At 49.2% G+C, this 18271-nt stretch overlaps 1 protein-coding gene across 5 annotated transcripts in view; it reads right to left on the minus strand.

Annotated features, from left to right (window-relative positions):
* The window catches only part of OGDH (oxoglutarate dehydrogenase), a 76932-nt gene continuing 58661 nt past the window's right edge, over positions 1-18271 (minus strand). For all 5 annotated transcript variants that reach the window (XM_067745773.1, XM_067745769.1, XM_067745772.1 and 2 more), the window contains 13 exons: positions 14748-14927; positions 14255-14407; positions 13455-13557; positions 13152-13280; positions 12653-12803; positions 12285-12412; positions 11938-12116; positions 11393-11464; positions 10684-10812; positions 10028-10100; positions 1527-1690; positions 1178-1332; positions 1-1080 (listed from right to left, as the gene is read on the minus strand). In XM_067745773.1, the coding sequence (XP_067601874.1) occupies positions 960-1080; positions 1178-1332; positions 1527-1690; positions 10028-10100; positions 10684-10812; positions 11393-11464; positions 11938-12116; positions 12285-12412; positions 12653-12803; positions 13152-13280; positions 13455-13557; positions 14255-14407; positions 14748-14927 (1737 nt within the window). In that variant the 3' untranslated portion in view covers positions 1-959. The remainder of the gene's footprint in view (positions 1081-1177; positions 1333-1526; positions 1691-10027; positions 10101-10683; positions 10813-11392; positions 11465-11937; positions 12117-12284; positions 12413-12652; positions 12804-13151; positions 13281-13454; positions 13558-14254; positions 14408-14747; positions 14928-18271) is intronic.

Consider the following 18271-nt stretch of genomic DNA (forward strand, 5'->3'; position numbering starts at 1 on the left):
CAAGGATAACTTAGTTTATGGGTCAAGCCAAATGCAATGCAAAGTTGTTTTCGTTATTTTTTTTTTTAACCAAAATAAATAAATCAGATCTGTCCCTGTGACAGGTCAGGGGAGCTGGCCCCCGGCCTAGTGCTGCCCCTCACTCCTGGCCCTCCTCTCCCCTTCGGACCAGCTTTGGCACAGCAGAGAGAAGGATGCTTCGGAGTCTCCATCGTGTAGAAGGAAAGAGGAAAGGAGGTGGAACTGGAGGTTAAGGGAGGGCAGGACCCAGATGAGCAGCCTGCGCCTGCGCCCGAGAGCCCCGAGTGGCGCTTCCCGCCACGCACACCCCACGGGCCCGGGTGCCACCCAGCTCCAGGCGGGTGGAGTGTGCATGGCCCCTGTGCACGGCCCGGGACCCTCTCGAGGGGAGGAAGTGGACGCTGAGGAGAGCGGACCTGCCCTCTCTGTGCAGGTCAGTCTTGGGCCGTCTCCCACCAGCCAGCCCGCGTCAGTGCCCTCTGCTCACTGCGCGGCGAGGGTCCTGACAGAGCCCTCCCACCCCACAAAGCCTCTGACCGTGGTGGCTCCCCTGAGGGGTCTGGGCTCAGCCTGAGGAGAGGAAGCCACCCTGCTGGGTGACAGGGACCGCCAGCACAAGGGTGTGCCACATGAGGCGGGCCCTGGGGGTGATCCGGGGGTGAGGGCAGATGTGACCCTCCCAGGACTCCTGCGGGGGCTGCCTCTCCTCCCCCCGCTCTCCACTGCCTCCATGAAGGCTGCTCAGCTGGACAGAAGTCACAGAGCCTGGGGAGCACCTGGCCTGGGGGCAGCCGAGCACGTGGGGGAGCGGCTTAATTCCTAAGTGAGCGAGGAGGGGGTGTGTGTGGTGCAGGGACGGGCAGAGGCGCGGGCAGCGCGGAGCACTATTCTGTAGTGGAGAAGCAAGGGGCAGTCGTGAGGCGGAGCCCAGGCAGCATCTATGAGAACTTCTTGAAGGCGTCCAGGTCGAAGGCCGTGTCCAGGAGGCGCTGCAGCTCCGTGAGGTGGGTCTTCTTGTTGCCGGTGGCTGGAGCCGCTGCTGGGTCCCGGCCGGCGTACCTGAGGGGAGCGACAGTGCGCGGTGATGGCGAAGGCCCCCGAGGGGTCCGCGCCCCCTTGCCCTCCCCGGGCCCCAGCCGACTGCCCGCGACCTTACCACACAGGCTTGGCGCGGTTGATGGTGGTCCGCAGCCTGGGCTTCACGTAGTCGTAGTAGCCTTGGTTCTTGTGCTCCTCCTGGCACCAGGCCAGCTCGGCGCTGGGGTACTTCTGCACCTCCTGCAGCAGGAGGTCGAAGGGGAAGGGCGACAGCTGGGGAGAGAGAGAGGAGCTCCTGTCAGGAGAAGGTGCTCAGAGTACTGGGCGAGGCTGGTGTCCTAGAGGGGCTGGCATCCCAGGTGAGGAGCTCAGTGACCCCTGAAGGATGTTCTGGAAACTCTGGGAAAGCTCTGGGGTCCACCCAGAGGAGGAATGCCAGGACCGGCCTGGGCACCACCTGCCCTCACCTGCTCGATCCTCGTGATGGCCACTTGCTCTGCCATATCCCGTGCTTTGCGCTCTCGGGTAAGATCATAGTACACTTTGCCGGTACAGAAGAGAAGTCTCTTGACGTTTTCTGGGTTTTGGGCTGCAGGGCCATCTTCTGGGATCACCCGCTGGAAGTGGGTACCTACAAGAGAATCCCCACAGCTGGGGGTCTGCTCAGGACTTGGCTGAGGGTGTCCAGGGCCCTCCCTCCACGAGGTGGGGCTGTGCCACAACTGACACCAGAACATTTAGTTTCTGAGGGTTAGGGCTCTCCCCCACTCGCCAGCCTGTGATGCCCTTGCATTAATCCACACTGAGAGAGCCTAACAGGCACAGTAGGCAAGGCCAGCCTTGAGGAGCAAGGGACATCAGTTCATTCTTCAGAACGACCTACCTCAGACTTCAGGGACAACTAGGTCTAGAAGACCATCCCATGACCACTCTGCTCAGACTCCTCATAAGTTTACAAATACTAAAACTTGCCACACTGGAAACTAGAGCAAATGCTCAGATGCTCACGGCCGGGACCATTCCCCTGCGAACAAGGCCGACTTCAGGAAGCTGCATTCAAAATAAGGGGTTCCCTTAATGGCACATAAGCAACACACAACATGCTCACATTCACGTACACACACAAATGCTAGGATTAGAAGGAAACTACCTTCACATGAGAAAGGCCAGATATGAGAGACCCACCGCGAACATCATACTCAATGGTGAAAGACTGAAAGCATTTTCCTAAGACACAAACAAGGCAAGGATGTCCGTTCTCACCACTTGTATTCAGCGTAACACTGGAATTTCTAGCCAGAGCAATTGGGGGGGGGGGGGGGAAAGAACTAAGAAGTATCTAAATTGGAAAGGAACAAATAAAATTATCTGTTTGTTTTACATGTAGAAAACCCTAAAGATTCCACATACAAAAAAACCCTGTTAGAACTAATAAATGAATTCAGCAAAGTTACAGGATAGAAAATCAACACTCAGAATTCAGTTGTACTTCTATGAACAATCCAAAAGTTAAGAAAAAAAAATCCTGTTCAAAACAGCATCAAATAAATAAAATTACTTAGGAATAAACTTAACCAAGAAAATGAAAGACTTGTACACTGAAAACTATAGAACATTACTGAGAGAAATTAAAGAAGATACCAATAAATGGGAAGTCCTCCATGTTCATGGATCGGGAGACTTAATATTGCCATGACGTTAATATTATCAAAGCAATCTACAGATTCAATGCAATCCTTATCAAAATCCCAATGACAGGGACTTCCCTGGTGGTGCAGTGGTTAAGAATCCGCCTGCCAATGCAGGGGACGTGGGTTCGAGCCCTGGTCTGGGAAGATCCCACATGCTGTGGAGCAACTAAGCCCGTGAGCCACAACTACTGAGCCTGCGTGCTGCAACTACGGAAGCCCATGCTCTTAAAGCCCGTGCTCCGCAACAAGAGAAGCCACCGCAATGAGAAGCCTGCTCAGCACGACGAAGAGTAGCCCCTGCTCGCCGCAATTAGAGAAAGCCCGTGTGCAGCAACAAAGACCCAACACAGCCTAAATAAATGATACGTCTTAAAAAAAAAATCCCAATGACATTTTTTCAGAAATAGAAAAGTCCACCTTAAAATTCATGGAATCCCAAAGGACCCTGAATAGCCAAAACTATCTTGAAAAAAGAAAAACAAAGCTGGAGGACTCATGCTTCCTGATTTCAAAACTTACTACAAAGCTACAAGATCAAAGTGGTACTGGCATAAAGACATATATAGACCAATGGAAGACAACAGAGGGACCAGAAATGAACCTTCACGTATATGGTCAAATGATTTTGACAAGGGAACCAAGACTATTCAATGGGGAAAGGAGAGTCTCTTCAACAAATGGTGCTGGGAAAACTGGATATCCACATGCAAAGGAAGCTGTACCCTTACACCATACACACACACTAACTCAAAATGGATTAAGACTAAACACAAGACTGAAATTATAAAACTTAGAAGAAAACATGCGGAGATTGGTTCAAGATGGAAGAGTAGAAGGAAGTGCGCTCACTCCCTCTTGTGAGAGCACCAGAATCACAACTAACTGCTGAACAGTCATCAACAGGAAGACACTGGAACTCACCAAAAAAGATAGCCCATATCCAAGGACAAAGGAGAAGCCGCAAAGAGATGGCAGGAGGGGCGCAATCACAATAAAATCAAATCCCACAACCGCTGGGTAGGTGACTCACAAACTGGAGAACACTTATACCACAGAAGCCCATCCACTGGAGTGAAGGTTCTGAGACCCACATCAGGCTTCCCAACCTGGGGGTCCGGCAACGGGAGGAGGAATTCCTAGAGAATCAGACTTTGAAGGCTAGTGGGATTTGACTGCAGGACTTCGACAGGACTGGGGGAAACAGAGACTCCACTCTTGGAAGGCACACACAAAGTAGTGTGTGCATCAGGACCCAGGGGAAGGAGCAGTGACCCCTAGGAGACTGAACCAGACCTACCTGCTACTGTTGGAGGGTCTCCTGCAGAGGCAGGGTGTGGCTGTGGCTCACCGTGGGGACAAAAAAACTGGCAGAAGTTCTGGGAAGTACTCCTTGCCGCCATTAGCCCCACCAAAGGGCCAGTAGGCTCCAGTGCTGGGTCACCTCAGGCCAAACAACCAACAGGGAGGGATACCAGCCTCACCCATCAGCAGACAAGAGGATTAAAGTTTCACTGAGTCTTCCACCAGAGCAACACCCAGCTCTACCCACCACCAGTCCCTCCCATCAGGAAACTTGCACAAGCCTCTTAAGTAGCCTCATCCACCAGAGGGCAGACAGCAGGAGCAAGAACTACAATCCTGCAGCCTGTGGAACGAAAACCACATTCACAGAAAGACAGACAAAATGAAAAGGCAGAGGGCTTTGTACCAGACGAAGGAACAAGATAAAATCCAAGAAAAACGAATGAACTGGAGATAGGCAACCTTGCAGAAAAAGAATTCAGAATAATGATAGTGAAGATGATCCAGGACCTCGGAAAAGAATGGAGGCAAAGATTGAGAAGATACAAGAACTGTTTAACAAAGACCTAGAAGAATTAAAGAACAAACAAAAAGAGATGAACAATACAATAACTGAAATGAAAAATACACTAGAAGGAATCAATAGCAGAATAACTGAGGCAGAAGAACGGATAAGTGACCTGGAAGACAGAATGGTGGAATTCACTGCCATGGAACAGAAGAAAGAAAAAAGAATGAAAAGAAATGAAGACAGCCTAAGAGACCTCTGGGACATCATTAAACACAACAACATTCACATTATAGGGGTCCCAGAAGGAGAAGAGAGAGAGAAAGGACCCGAGAAAATATTTGAAGAGATTATAGTCAAAAACTTCCAAGTCCAAGAGGCACAGAGAGGCCCAGGCAGGATAAACCCAAGGAGAAACACGTCGAGACACATAGTAATCAAACTGACAAAAATTAAAGACAAAGAAAAATTATTGAAAGCAACAAGGGAAAACGACAAAAAACATCCAAGGGAACTCCCATAAGGTTAACAGCTGATTTCTCAGCAGACACTCTACAAGCCAGAAGGGAGTGGCATGATATATTTAAAGTGATGAAGGGGAAGAACTTACAACCAAGATTACTCTACCCGGCAAGGATCTCATTCAGATTCGATGGAGAAATCAAAAGCTTTACAGACAAGCAAAAGCTGTGAGAATTCAGCACCAACAAACCAGCTCTACAACAAATGCTAAAGGAACTTCTCTAAGTGGGAAACACAGGACAAGAAAAGGACCTACAAAAATAAACCCATAACAAGAAAATGGTAATAGGAACATACATATCGATAATTACCTTACACATGAATGGATTAAATACTCCAACCAAAAGACACAGGCTTTTAGACATATGCTGTGTAAAAGAGACCCACTTCAGACCCAGGGACACATACAGACTGAAAGTGAGGGGATGGAAAAAGATATTCCATGCAAAGGTAAATCAAAGAAAGCCAGAGTAGCAATACTCATATCAGATAAAATAGACTTTAAAATAAAGAATGTTACAAGAGACAAGGAAGGACACTACATAATGATCAAGGGATCAATCCAAGAAGAAGATACAACAATTATAAATATATATGCACCCAACATAGGAGCACCTCAATACATAAGGCAACTGCTAACAGCTATAAAAGAGGAAATAGACAGTAAACAATAATAGTGGGGGACTTTAACACCTCAGTTACGCCAATGGAAAGATCATCCAGACAGAAAATTAATAAGGAAACACAAGCTTTAAATGACACAGTAAACCAGATAGACTTAATTGATATTTATAGGACATTCCATCCAAAAGCAGCAGATTACACTTTCTTCTCAAGTGCACATGGAACATTCTCCAGGACAGATCACATCTTGGGTCACAAATCAAGCCTCAGTAAATTTAGGAAAACTGAAATCATATCAAGCATCTTTTCCAGCCACAATGCTATGAGGTAAGAAATCAATTACAGGGAAAAAAATGTAAAAAACACAAACACATGGAGGCTAAACAATACATTATTAAATAACGAAGAGATCACTGAAGAAATCAAAGAGGAAACCAAAAAATACCTAGAGACAAATTACAATGAAAACATGACGATCCAAAACCTATGGGAGGCAGCAAAAGCAGTTCTGAGAGGAACGTTTATAGCTATACAAGCCTACCTCAAGAAACAAGAAAAACCTCAAATAAACAATCTAACCTTACACCTAAAGGAACTAGAGAAAGAAGAACAAACAAAACCCAAAGTTATTAGAAGGAAAGAAATCATAAAGATCAGAGCAGAAATAAATGAAATAGAAACAAAGAAAACAATAGCAAAGATCAATAAAACTAAAAGCTGGTTCTTTGAGAAGATAAACAAAATTGATAAACCATTAGCCAGACGCATCAAGAAAAAGAGGGGGAGGACTCAAATCAATAAAATTAGAAATGAAAAAGGAGAATTTACAACGGACACCACAGAACTACAAAGCATCATAATAGACTACTGCAAGCAACTCTATGCCAATAAAATGGACAACCTGCAAGAAATGGACAAACTCTTAGAAAGGTATAACCTTCCAAGACTGAACCAGGAAGAAACAGAAAATATGAACAGACCAATCACAAGTAATGAAATTGAAACCTTGATTGAAAATCTTCCAACAAACAAAAGTCCAGGACCAGATGGCTTCACAGGTGAATTCTATCAAACACTTAGAGTAACACTCCCAAACTCATTCTGTGAGGCCACCATCACCCTGATACCAAAACGAGACAAAGATACTACAAAAAAAGAAAATTTCAGACCAATATCACTGATGAATATAGATGCAAAAATCCTCAACAAAATACTAGCAAACAGAATCCACCAACACATTAAAAGGATCATATACCATGATCAAGTGGGATTTATCCCAGGGATGCAAGGATTCTTCAATATACGCAAATCAATCAATGTGATACACCATATTAACAAATTGAAGAATAAAAACCATATGATCATCTCAATAGATGCAGAAAAAAGCTTTTGACAAAATTCAACACCCACTTATGATAAAAACTCTCCAGAAAGTGGGCATAGAGGGAACCTACCTCAACATAATAAAGACCATATACGACAAACCCACAGCTAACATCATTCTCAATGGTGAAAAACTGAAAGCATTTCCTCTAAGATCAGGAAGAAGACAAGGTTGCCCACTCTCGCCACTACTATTCAACATGGTTTTGGAAGTCCTAGCCACGGCAATCAGAGAAAAAAGAGAAATAAAAGGAATACAAATTGGAAACGAAGAAGTAAAATTGTCACTGTTTGCAGATGATATGATACTATACATAGAGAATCCTAAAGATGCCACCAGAAAACTACTAGAGTTAATCAATGAATTTGGTAAAGTTGCAGGATACAAAATTAATGCACAGATATCTCTTGCATTCCTATACACTAACAATGAAAGATCAGAAAGAGACATTAAGGAAACAATCCCATTCACCATTGCAACAAAAAGAATAAAATACCTAGGAATAAACCTACCTAAGGAGGCAAAAGACCTGTACTCAGAAACCTGTAAGACACTGATGAAAGAAATCAAAGAGGACACAAAAAGATGGAGAGATATACCATGTTCTTGAATTGGAAGAATCAATATTGTGAAAATGTCCATACTACCCAAAGCAATCTACAGATTCAATGCAATCCCTATCAAATTACCAACGGCATGTTTTACAGAACTACAAAACATGCGGCAAAAGCATCATGACATTGGGACTTCCCTGGTGGCACAGCGGTTAAGAATCCGCCTGCCAATGCAGGTGACAGGGGTTCGATCCCCGGTCCGGAAGATCCCACATGCAGCGGACCAACTAAGCCCATGTGCCACAACTACTGAGCCTGCGCTCTAGAGCTCGTGCGCTACAACTATTAAGCCCACGCGCCACAACTACTGAAGCCCATGTACCTAGAGCCTGTGCTCCACAACAAGAGAAGCCACTACAATGAGAAGCCCACGCACCACAATGAAGAGTAGCTCCCGCTCACTGCAACTAGAGAAAGCCTGCGCGCAGCAACGAAGACCCAAGGCAGCCAAAAATAAATAAATTTATTAAAAAAAAAAAGCTTCATGACATTGAATTTGGCAGTGATTTCTTAGATGTGACTCCAAAGGCACAGACAACAACAAAAAGAAGAGAAAAAGTGGACTTCATGAAAATTTAAAAATTTTGTGCATCCAAAGACAACACACAGGGACTTCCCTGGTGGTCCAGTGGTTAAGACTCCACACTCCCAATGCAAGGGGCACGGGTTTGATCCCTGGTTGGGGAACCAGGATTCCACATGCCGTGTGGTGCAGCAAATAAACAAACAAACAAACACACAAACAGGCCTGGAAAAAAAAAGACTACACACAGATGGAAGAAAATAGTTGCAAGTCACATATCTGATAAGGCATCAGTATCCAGTAAACAGAGAGAAATCTTACAACCCAACAACAAAACAAACAACCCAATTAAAAAATGGGCAAGGACTTGATTAAACATTTTTCCAAAGATAACATACAGATGGCCAATAGCACATGAAAAGACGCTCAACATCACTGATCATTAGGTTAACAAAAATCAAAACTGCGATGAGATACTACTTCATGGTCACAAGGATGGCTATTATGAAACAAAAACAAAAACCAAGAAAACAAAAACAGAAAACAGTAGTGTTGGCAAGAATGTAGAGAAACTGGAATCCTCGTGTATTGCTGTGAACCAGTATGGAAAACGGTATGGTATGCCTGAAGAATTACCATATGACCCAGCAATCTGCTTCTTGGTATATACCCAAAGGAATTGAAAGCAGGGTCTTGAAGAGAGATTTGTACACCCATGTTCATAGGTGTACTAAAAATTTTAGCCATAATGGCTAATAATTTTAGCCATTATCCCCAATGGCTAAAATGTGGAGGTAACCCAAGTGTCCACTGACAGATGAATAGATAAGCAAAAAGTGGTATAAAAATACAACAGAACATTATTCAGCCTTAGAAACGAAGGAAATTCTGACACCTGCTACAACATGGATGAAACTTGAGGATACTGTGCTGAGTGAAATAAGCCCGTCACATAAAGACACATACTGTATGAGCCCACTCACATGCAGCTCCTAGAGCAGCCAAACCCACAGAGACAGAAAGCAGATGGTGGGTGCCAGGGGCTGGGGGAGGGGTGGTGATGGGGGAGTTCTTCAATGGGTGCAGAGTTTCAGTTTGGGAAGATGAAAAAGTCCTGGGGATGGACAGGGTTGATGGTTGCACAGTGACGTGAAGGTGTTTATTAATGCCGCTGAACTGTACACTTAAAAATGGCTAAGATGGTAAATTTTATATTATGTATATTTCACCATAATAAAAAAAAATGGGAAAAAAACCAAAGAAGGGGTTTACCTTGACCGAAGACTAAAGGGGGCTCCATGGCTGGGAGCAAGTGGGCTCCCCTGGCCCTGTAAGCCCGGGGTTGTGTGGGGCCACTGTGTGCTGTCAGCCACCTGATGTCTGCTGTCCGGGGGGAAATCTCAGTGCTGTGGGCGTCACCTCACACCACTGAGCTGCCATGTTACGTGGCAGCCCCTACCCACCGGTGCTTCTCCTCTTTTCCTGGCGGTGAGCTGCCATCAGCCCCCCAGGAGCAGTGCCCGGGCAGCAGCGTGAACTCTAACCTCAGACTCACTTCACTGCCTCTGAAAGAGTCCTGCGGGGGTGCACCCAGGCAGGGGTCACAGACCCCAGTGGGACGCGAGACATGCTGTTTGACCAATTTGCACATGAGCTCTGACATCCAGGCTGTCGTGTTCAGTGGTCTTTACCCAACAACCAAAAACTGTGGCAAGGACCAGAGTGAGACTGACAAGGATAAGCCCCCCACAGAGTAGCAGTGAAGACCCACTCCAAATGCTCACCCCCCCTCAAGCCTACCTGGAAGCATCTCATCAAAGCTGGATCTGGCCTCAGGGTGCCGCAGCAGGGACTTGGGGGTGAAGATGATTAACTGAAACACAGCAGCACAGGCTCAGGTTCTAAGGATTCCAGAAGGAGGGCTGACAGCAAGGGGCTGCCCAGGCCTCGCCTTCAGAACAGGCATCTAATGCTGCCCTCCCAGCTCTACGGTCAGGTCAGCGGGATCCGCAGGGTAGAGGTGAAGAGAAGGAGAACAGAACGATGCGGTTTCCCCTCGTCCCCTCTCCTCCGCCCTGAGACACTGGGCATCCACTCCTCCAGGGTCTGTCCCAGCCTGCTCGGAGCCCTGGGTGCCCCCTACCCTATACCTGGGGAAGACCCCTGAGCCTTTCCTGACGTCCTTGCCTGTGGCCAGGGCTGTCCTGTCCCATGGGCCTGCCTGGCCCTGCACTGTGGCCGGCAGCAGCAGGGGGCATTCTCCCCTTGGACCCTTCACTCACACTCCTACTCACCCTTCCACACCTCACCAAGGAGACTGCTTCCTGGGGGCTCAGCTCTCCTCCAAGCTCAACGCACCATCTACGACCACCCGCCCACAAGTCCATCCTCCCATTGGGCTGGGGCCCTGGAGTTCTCAGGTCAGGCCTCTCTGAGCTGGGACACCCCCAACTGACCGGCTTCCGGAAGGGCAGGAGAATCTGGCGACGCAGCACATGGAAGAAGTTGCCAGGGGTGGAGCAGTTGACAACAACCCAGTTGCAGTCGTACAGCTGATTTATGTCGAAGTTGGCTTCCTTAAGGTCCTGGAGCAAGGAGGGAAAGGGCCAGAGGCCAGGCGGCACTGAGCACCCCGTCGCAGGGGGCATCAAGGCAGAGGGCCTCATGGCCGCAGCCTTAGGGCGCCACAGCTCCTCCAGAGATGCACACACAGGGGGCACTGACGAGAGCTCAGCCAGCCAGCCCCACGCTCTGAATGGGATTCTCAGTCCCATGTAACCCCTATTTCTCTGAAAACTACTGCCTGGTCTGGGACAGATACAGGTTCTACCTAAAACCAATTCTGATGTTCCTTAGAACCCCCCAAATTTCCTTTTAGCTCTTAAAATTTCACTAGAATCACCCCAGAGTTCTTTCCTCTAAACTGTTTGCCTGAATCAAAATACAGGCGGTGTCACTCCTAGAAGCTTCTGCTGTAGCTTTCAGCGCCTCTGCTTTCTACAGCAGCAGGGACGACAGGAGGCAGCCCGGCACTGTCTTCTGTGCTCTAAGAAGGCCTCTCACTTTGTGGAGACCAGCAGGCTCGGGGCCCACCTGCGACTCCCGAGAGGCACAGAGCAGTCGTGCCTTCAGAGTTGCCCACAGACGCCCAGGTGTGCCACTCACCGGCAGGACGTCTGGGTCGTCATTGCACATCTGCAGGAACCGCTCCGGCCTGGCGGAGGAATGTTCTGGACCCTGGAACCAGACACACAAGTTACAGATCAGGAGCTTCCCCCATGCTGACCGTTGCATTCAGTACATCTCTTCCTTAACCAACTTGCTCATTTTGGTCTGAAAAACACCAAACTGTCTCTTTACTGCTGGCAGTTTAATTCCTTCTCCTCCTGCACATGGAGCGTGGAGGGGGCGTTTCCACATCAGGACAGGGCCCAGCACTCCTGGTTCCTCCTGGTTTCCAAACCCGGTTCTTAAGCAAGCCCCCCACAGGGCCTGGCGGAGGAGGAGGGAAGAGAACAGGGAACACCGGAGCCTGGGAGGTCCCCGTCCGCACTGCCACTTCTCATCAGTAACGGAGCAGGACCTGCCTCTTGCCTTCCAAGGGAGGTGGGGAACACCAGCAGAGCCTGTACGGTGCCAATTTCGGGGTCAGGGTCCTAGGCAGGCCCTTCCCACGTTCTAGGTCTGCCGGGAAGGGGCGGGGGCCTCACCATGCCCTCCATGCCGTGGGGCAGCAGCAGCACGATGCCGTTCTGCCGCACCCACTTGGCTTGTCCCGGGCAGATGAACTGGTCGATGATGCACTGGGCCGTGTTGTGGAAGTCACCAAACTGGGCCTCCCAGAGGACCAGGGCGTTAGGACTGGCCATGGCAAAACCCAGCTCAAAGCCTGCAGGGCAGGAGGGAGGGAGAAGACCGGACAGGAGTCAGCTGGTGGGCGGGAAGGGGGCTGCAGGGAGGAGGGGAGAGTGGGGCGGAGGGGAGGAGGGGCAAGGGGTGGCAGGGGAAGCAGCGGGGAGGCGGCAGGGAGGAGGGCCTCGCAGGCTGGGGTGCTCACCCAGGACCCCGTACTCGGACAGCGAGCTGTTGCACACGGTGTAGGGGGCCTGGTTGGGCCAGAGGTGGTTCATGGGGATGCAGGTTCTCTTGTCCACATTCTGGTCGTGCAGCACATGGTGGCGATGGCTGAGGGAGAACAGCACAGATTAGCGGCAGAAGCCAGCCCCGTGCACCGCCGGGGGAGCACAAAGCCCCGTTCTTAACAGAAGCGTCTAATCAGAGCAGGGAAAGGGTGCTTCTGGGTCTGAGCAATGGGATCTAACGATTTTCTCCTTGCAGGGATTTTCTTCTGGGAGAGGAACTCCAGAGCCCTTCCTTTCCATCTCCCATGCTTTGAAGGGCCCACAAGAGCACCGGGACCATTACCTAAAAGTGCCCCGCTCCACGTCCTGGCCGCTCAGCCGGATGTGGATGCCCTCCTTCAGGAGGGAGCCGAAAGCCATGTACTCCGCCAGAGCCCAGTCCACCGTCCTGTTCTTCACCAGCTCCCCACGTGTCTTCAGGATGCGGCTCAGCCCTGCAGAGACAGGGTGCTCACCAGCCACCCGGCACCCCCTCTCGGGACAAGAGCTGAGCTTCCTTTGGCCCCAGCTTTTGGGAGTCCTGACTCACCGGGAGAGTGGGGAAGGGAGCTGAGTGGAGACCAGGCCAGAGCGGCCGTGACATCCCATCCCTTCCTCCACTGCTCCGCCGGCTGAGGACCTCGCCAGGGCAGGGGTGAGGTGAGGCGAGGGCTTCCCTCATCCAGCCACCCCGGCCTTGAACGAAGCAGGGACCTAAGGTGGGCGAGGACTGGTCTCATGCTGGGACACAGTTGGCACTGGACTCGGCCCAACACTTCCAAAGGTCCAGGTGGCGCCCTTACCTCCGTGAATGGTGAAGTTCTCCACAGGCACGGAGCTGGCCACGTTCCCAATGTGCGCGAGAATATCCTCCGTCAGGCCCGTGGAGGGGCAGGTCATGCTCCTGGGCTGCCCGTCCAGGGTGAAGAAGCCTAGCAGAGAAGCGGCAAGCTGACGCACAGGTGCCACTCCTCAAGGAGCCGTGGACACGCGAGATGCTGTGCAGCGGTGGCCAGGACCGAGAGCCGAAGTCAGGGGTCCGAGTCCAGGGCCCACAGGGTGTTGTGGAGCGGGGAGGGGGCTCACTGGTGGCGTTCCTCACTCACCAGGCCAGGGGGAGTCCAGCCAGTGCTTGATGTGCAAGATCTTCTCGTCCTTGGACCTGGTGAAGGCCTCCTCACAGATCTTGTCATACTTGGAGATCTCCTCCTGGAGGGTCGGGCCCGACACAGCCGTCAGGGCCGCTCTGCACAGGGCACGCCAGCCACACGGCCAGAGCGCGCCTGCACTTCCTGAGTGCAGAGTCCCTCAGACTCCACTGGCCTCCAGGCCTTCTCCTCCCAACACGCATCACCCCTGAGGTCTGTGGGAAGCTTCCGTTTTATTGTTTTCATTCCCGTAGCTGCTTCTCCACAGTTGCTGGCTGCAGATCCTGCTCTAAGTTGGAGCCCTGTCCCCGCCCACCCTCTCACCATATTCTTTCGGATGAGTTCTCATGGCTCCGAGCACAGCCCCTGAATACGCAGCCCTGCTCCATTTCTCCGTCACCCTGCACGGGCCTTCGCACTCATAACCAGCCAGAACTGACCAGGTCACAGCAGGCCCTTTACGAGCTGGATCCCTCATCAGCCTCTCGCCCTCTCACCCCTGTGCACTGGACTCTGTAAGCCAAGGAGGCCACTGCCTTGTGCCAAAGTGCTCTCAGGTCCCACCTCCCTCACCCAACGCCTCAGTAGCCTGGACTCTCCAAGAAGTTATGCACCGAAATGCTATAGTTGTAAATATTTCACGTGTTCTCACTTGGATCCTAATTACTCTGCGAAAGCGAGCATTTGCCCTGTGGTGGGCCTTCTCTATCCCTCCCTGGCTCTGGAAAGGCCCACTGGGACCAGAGCCGGGGACGCACCTCATACTCAGGCTGGTTGACCACGCCCTGCGACACCAGCACCTCGGCATACTTCTGCAGCACGGGCTTCTGCTTGCGGATCTGCTTGTACATGAGCGGCTGTGTGAACATGGGCTCGTCCATCTCGTTGTGGCCATTGCGTCGGTAACACACCTGAACACAGCCAGGAGACGCCAGCATCACGGACCATGTTGGCTGGGACCCGGGACCCACGAGGACCTGCCCCCATTTCTCCTATGTGACACCTCAGTTTACCTCTTCTAGAATTAGGGTCCTGTCTCTCACTCCTTCACTCGCTAGAATTGCTTTGACTGTCACATGAGATGAAACGAGAGTGACCTGGGGCTATCTCGGGACAGGATTCCAACTACCTTCTTCCCCAGGTCAGATCACCCAGGCCGAAGATGCAGGAGCCCTCAGGAGGGGCACTGAGGTGCCCTGGCTCTAGGGAGCCCTGACCCCTCTCTTCAGGACACGGGCTAAGGTCACTCACCAGGTCCACCACCACGTCCTTGTGGAAGGTGCTCCTCCACTCAGCTGCCACCTTGCACACGTACATGACTGCCTCCGGGTCATCCGCATTCACGTGGAAAATGGGGGCATTCACGACTCGGGCCACATCGGTGGGGTAGGGTGAGGAGCGGGCCATGCGTGGGTCGGTGGTGAAGCCGATCTGCAAGAGACAGGCAGCTTGGCCAGGGGGCTTGGGCATGCTGCTGAGCATGGGTGGGGCAGAGGTGGGGCGGGGCAGAGCAGGCCCACCCTCCAGGCCAATGGCAGGGTGGAACCAGGACAGGGGGTGGAGCCGAGGGCAGGGCAGGATAAGAGGGCAGGGCAGGAGCAGGAATGTATGTGTCTGAGGGTGAGGGCGGGGCTAACGGCAGGCAGGGTGGAGCCTGAAGGTCACCTGCTGGAGGCCACTTGGCTGCCCTTGGCCTACTCTAAGACAGTTCCCAAAGGCTATTTTTTTTTTAATTGTTTTTTTTTCCCTATTCTGGTAACAAAATTCATACGTGTTCAACAGAGTTTGGAAGACAGTTTAATGAAAAATTAAACAAAGTCACTATATTCTACCAGGTTCAGTGTAAATATTTTGATGTTTTCCTTTCCAGATGATTTTCTTTGCATGCATACACATGAAATATAAATATAAAATTTCAGATCCTATCATTTCTGTAGTTTTGTACTTTGGTAACTTAACATTAGCATTTTTTTCTTTGAAAAGAAAATTAAAGGCCTCACCACTTAGATGTACTAAAACTTAATCATATATTTGTAATTTTATAACCTGCATTTAACATTTATTTTCATGGGGACTTCCCTGGTGGTCCAGTGGTAAAGAATCCGCCTTCCAGTGCAGGGGATGTAGGTTCGTTCCCTGGTCGGGGAACTAAGATCCCATGTGCTGCGGGGCAACTAAGCCCGCGAGCCACAACTACTGAGCTCGCGCGCCTCAGCGAGAGAGCCTGCGTGCCACAAACTACAGAGCCCACGTGCCACAACTAGAGAGAGAAAACCCACACGCCACAACTAGAGAGGAGCCCACATGCCACAACGAAGAGCCCACATGCCACAACAAAAGATCCCGCATGCCACAGCTAAGACCTGATGCAACCAAAACAATAAAAATAAAAACAAATACCTAAAATTTATTTTTATGGACTACTTCAAACATATAGAAAGTATGATAATACTATAATGATCACCCATGAACTCACAAGCCAAAATGAACAAATCTTAACAGTTTCAGGACTTTTTATACATTTCTGCTACAGCTGGCCCCCACACAGAGAGCACGGCCCTGAAAGTGGAGGACATAGTTTCTACATGTTGCAATATGTATTCCATGTGTCCATAAATAATATATGGTATCTTCTTAGGCTTATTGTTCACTAAAATTTTGATATCATTCAGACTTATGGAAAAGTTGAAAGCATACAGAGAACTCCCACACAGTCTTTACTCAGATTCACCAACTGTTGCCATTTTGCCCCTTTTCTTATTCATGCTCTTTCCATTACACACGCACGCACACACACACATTTTTCCTAAACCATTTGCAGGTAAGTAGTAGACGTCCCTATTCCCTAAAACATGGACATTTCATTACCAGCCAGAGTGCAGTTCTCGGCCCAAGCAATTTAATATTACAGAATACCGTTATCTGACCCTCAGTAGACACATTCCACCAATTGTCCTAACGATACCCAGTCTTTCTTGCCTCAGTCCCATATCCAATCCAGCACATCACCCTGCATTAGTTGTCACCTCTCTCTAGTCCCTTTTAATCTTGAAGCCTTCTTGCTTTTCTTGGGTTTTCATAGCACTGACATTTTGGAAGAGTATTTCCATGTCTTTTAAACCATAGAGATATACAGTCTATGTACCTTACATATGGTGTCATACTCTATATGCTGTGCAAATCCTTTGCAACTTGCTTTCTGTTCAATATTTATATTCATGGTTCATCCAGGTTGAAACATGTACCTCTACGTCCTGTAGTAGAGCTTAGTGAAATCTAAGTACTGAATAGTATATACCACAGTTCATTTATCCATTCTCCTGTTGTTGGACATTTAGTTGTTTCCAACTTGTGGTTAATACACTGTTACTGTACACATTCTTAACGGAGGTTTTCTCCAGCAAGCACTGAGTTTCTCTGCAGTACTCCTAAGAAGGGAAAACTAAGCCACAGGGTCAGAACATTGCACCTAAATACCATCGAGTGCTCTCCAAAGTGGTTGTACCACTCACCCTCCTACTAGCAGCATGAGTAACCTGCATTTAAACTCACCATGTTGTGACCGTTTCCCCAGGATATTAAATATTTTAATGATTATATAATACTGCTTCCTATGGCTTTGCCAAAATTTATACAAAGACTCTTTGGTTTTTATAAACATTCTTTTTTTTTTTAAATTTTTCCCTGAAAAATCTTTTCTTAAAAAAATTAATTTATTTATTTATTTTTGGCTGCATCGGGTCTTCGTTGCTGTGCATGGGCTTCCTTTAGTTGCGTCGAGCAGGGGCTACTCTTCGTTGCACTGCACGGGCTTCTCATTGTGGCGGCTTCTCTTCTTGCAGAGCATGGGCTCTAGGTGCATGGGCTTCAGTAGTTGTGGCCCGTGGGCTCTAGAGCGCAGGCTCAGTAGTTGTGGCACACGGGCTTAGTTGCTCCGTGGCATGTGAGATCTTCCCTGACCAGGGCTCGAACCCGTGTCCCTGCATTGGCAGGCAGATTCTTAACTACTGCGCCACCAGGAAAGCCCGATAAACATTTTTTTTTACTAAGTTTTTTTGATTTTGTTTTTAAAATTTATTTTATTTTTATTTTTGGCCGCTTTGGGTATTCTTTGCTGCATCCCGGCTTTCTTTAGTTGTGGTGAGTGGGGGCCACTCTTCATTGTGGTGCGTAGGCTTTTTGTTGCAGTGGCTTCTCTTGCTGTGGAGCACAGGCTCTAGGCACACGGGCTTTGGTAGTTGTGGCACACGGGCTCAGTAGTTGTGGCTCACGGGCTCTAGAGCGCAGGCTCAGCAGTTGTTGCACACAGGCTTAGTTACTCCGCGGCATGTGGGAATCTTCCCGGACCAGGGCTTGAACCCATGTCCCCTGCATTGGCAGGCGGATTCTTAACCACTGCACCACCAGGGAAGCCCCCCCACCCCGCCCATAAACATTCTTATACAAAAGCATTTAGCAACTGATGGCTTCCTTAGAAGAAAAATTCAGAATAGGAAATCCTACATGTGTCCTTAGAGAAACAAGAGCCTCAGCAAAGCACGTCTTTCCTTTCCTGCTACAGATCTTACTGGCCCCATGTCATGACTGATGTTATCAAAAACAGTAAAAAGATTTAAGAAAACATTAGCAAAACTGTAGTTCTTACAGAAGTCTGAGAATTCTTTATTTATTTGTTTATGATGAATTGCTTTTACTAAACTCCTTTATTACACTGACTAAAGAAAAGATTAGAAATAGTCACAAACTGATGAGAACATTAAAAAAAGATGTACCAG

The sequence above is a fragment of the Pseudorca crassidens genome, chromosome 8 (assembly GCF_039906515.1).
Source record: "Pseudorca crassidens isolate mPseCra1 chromosome 8, mPseCra1.hap1, whole genome shotgun sequence".
Classification (NCBI taxonomy): Eukaryota; Metazoa; Chordata; class Mammalia; order Artiodactyla; family Delphinidae; genus Pseudorca; species Pseudorca crassidens.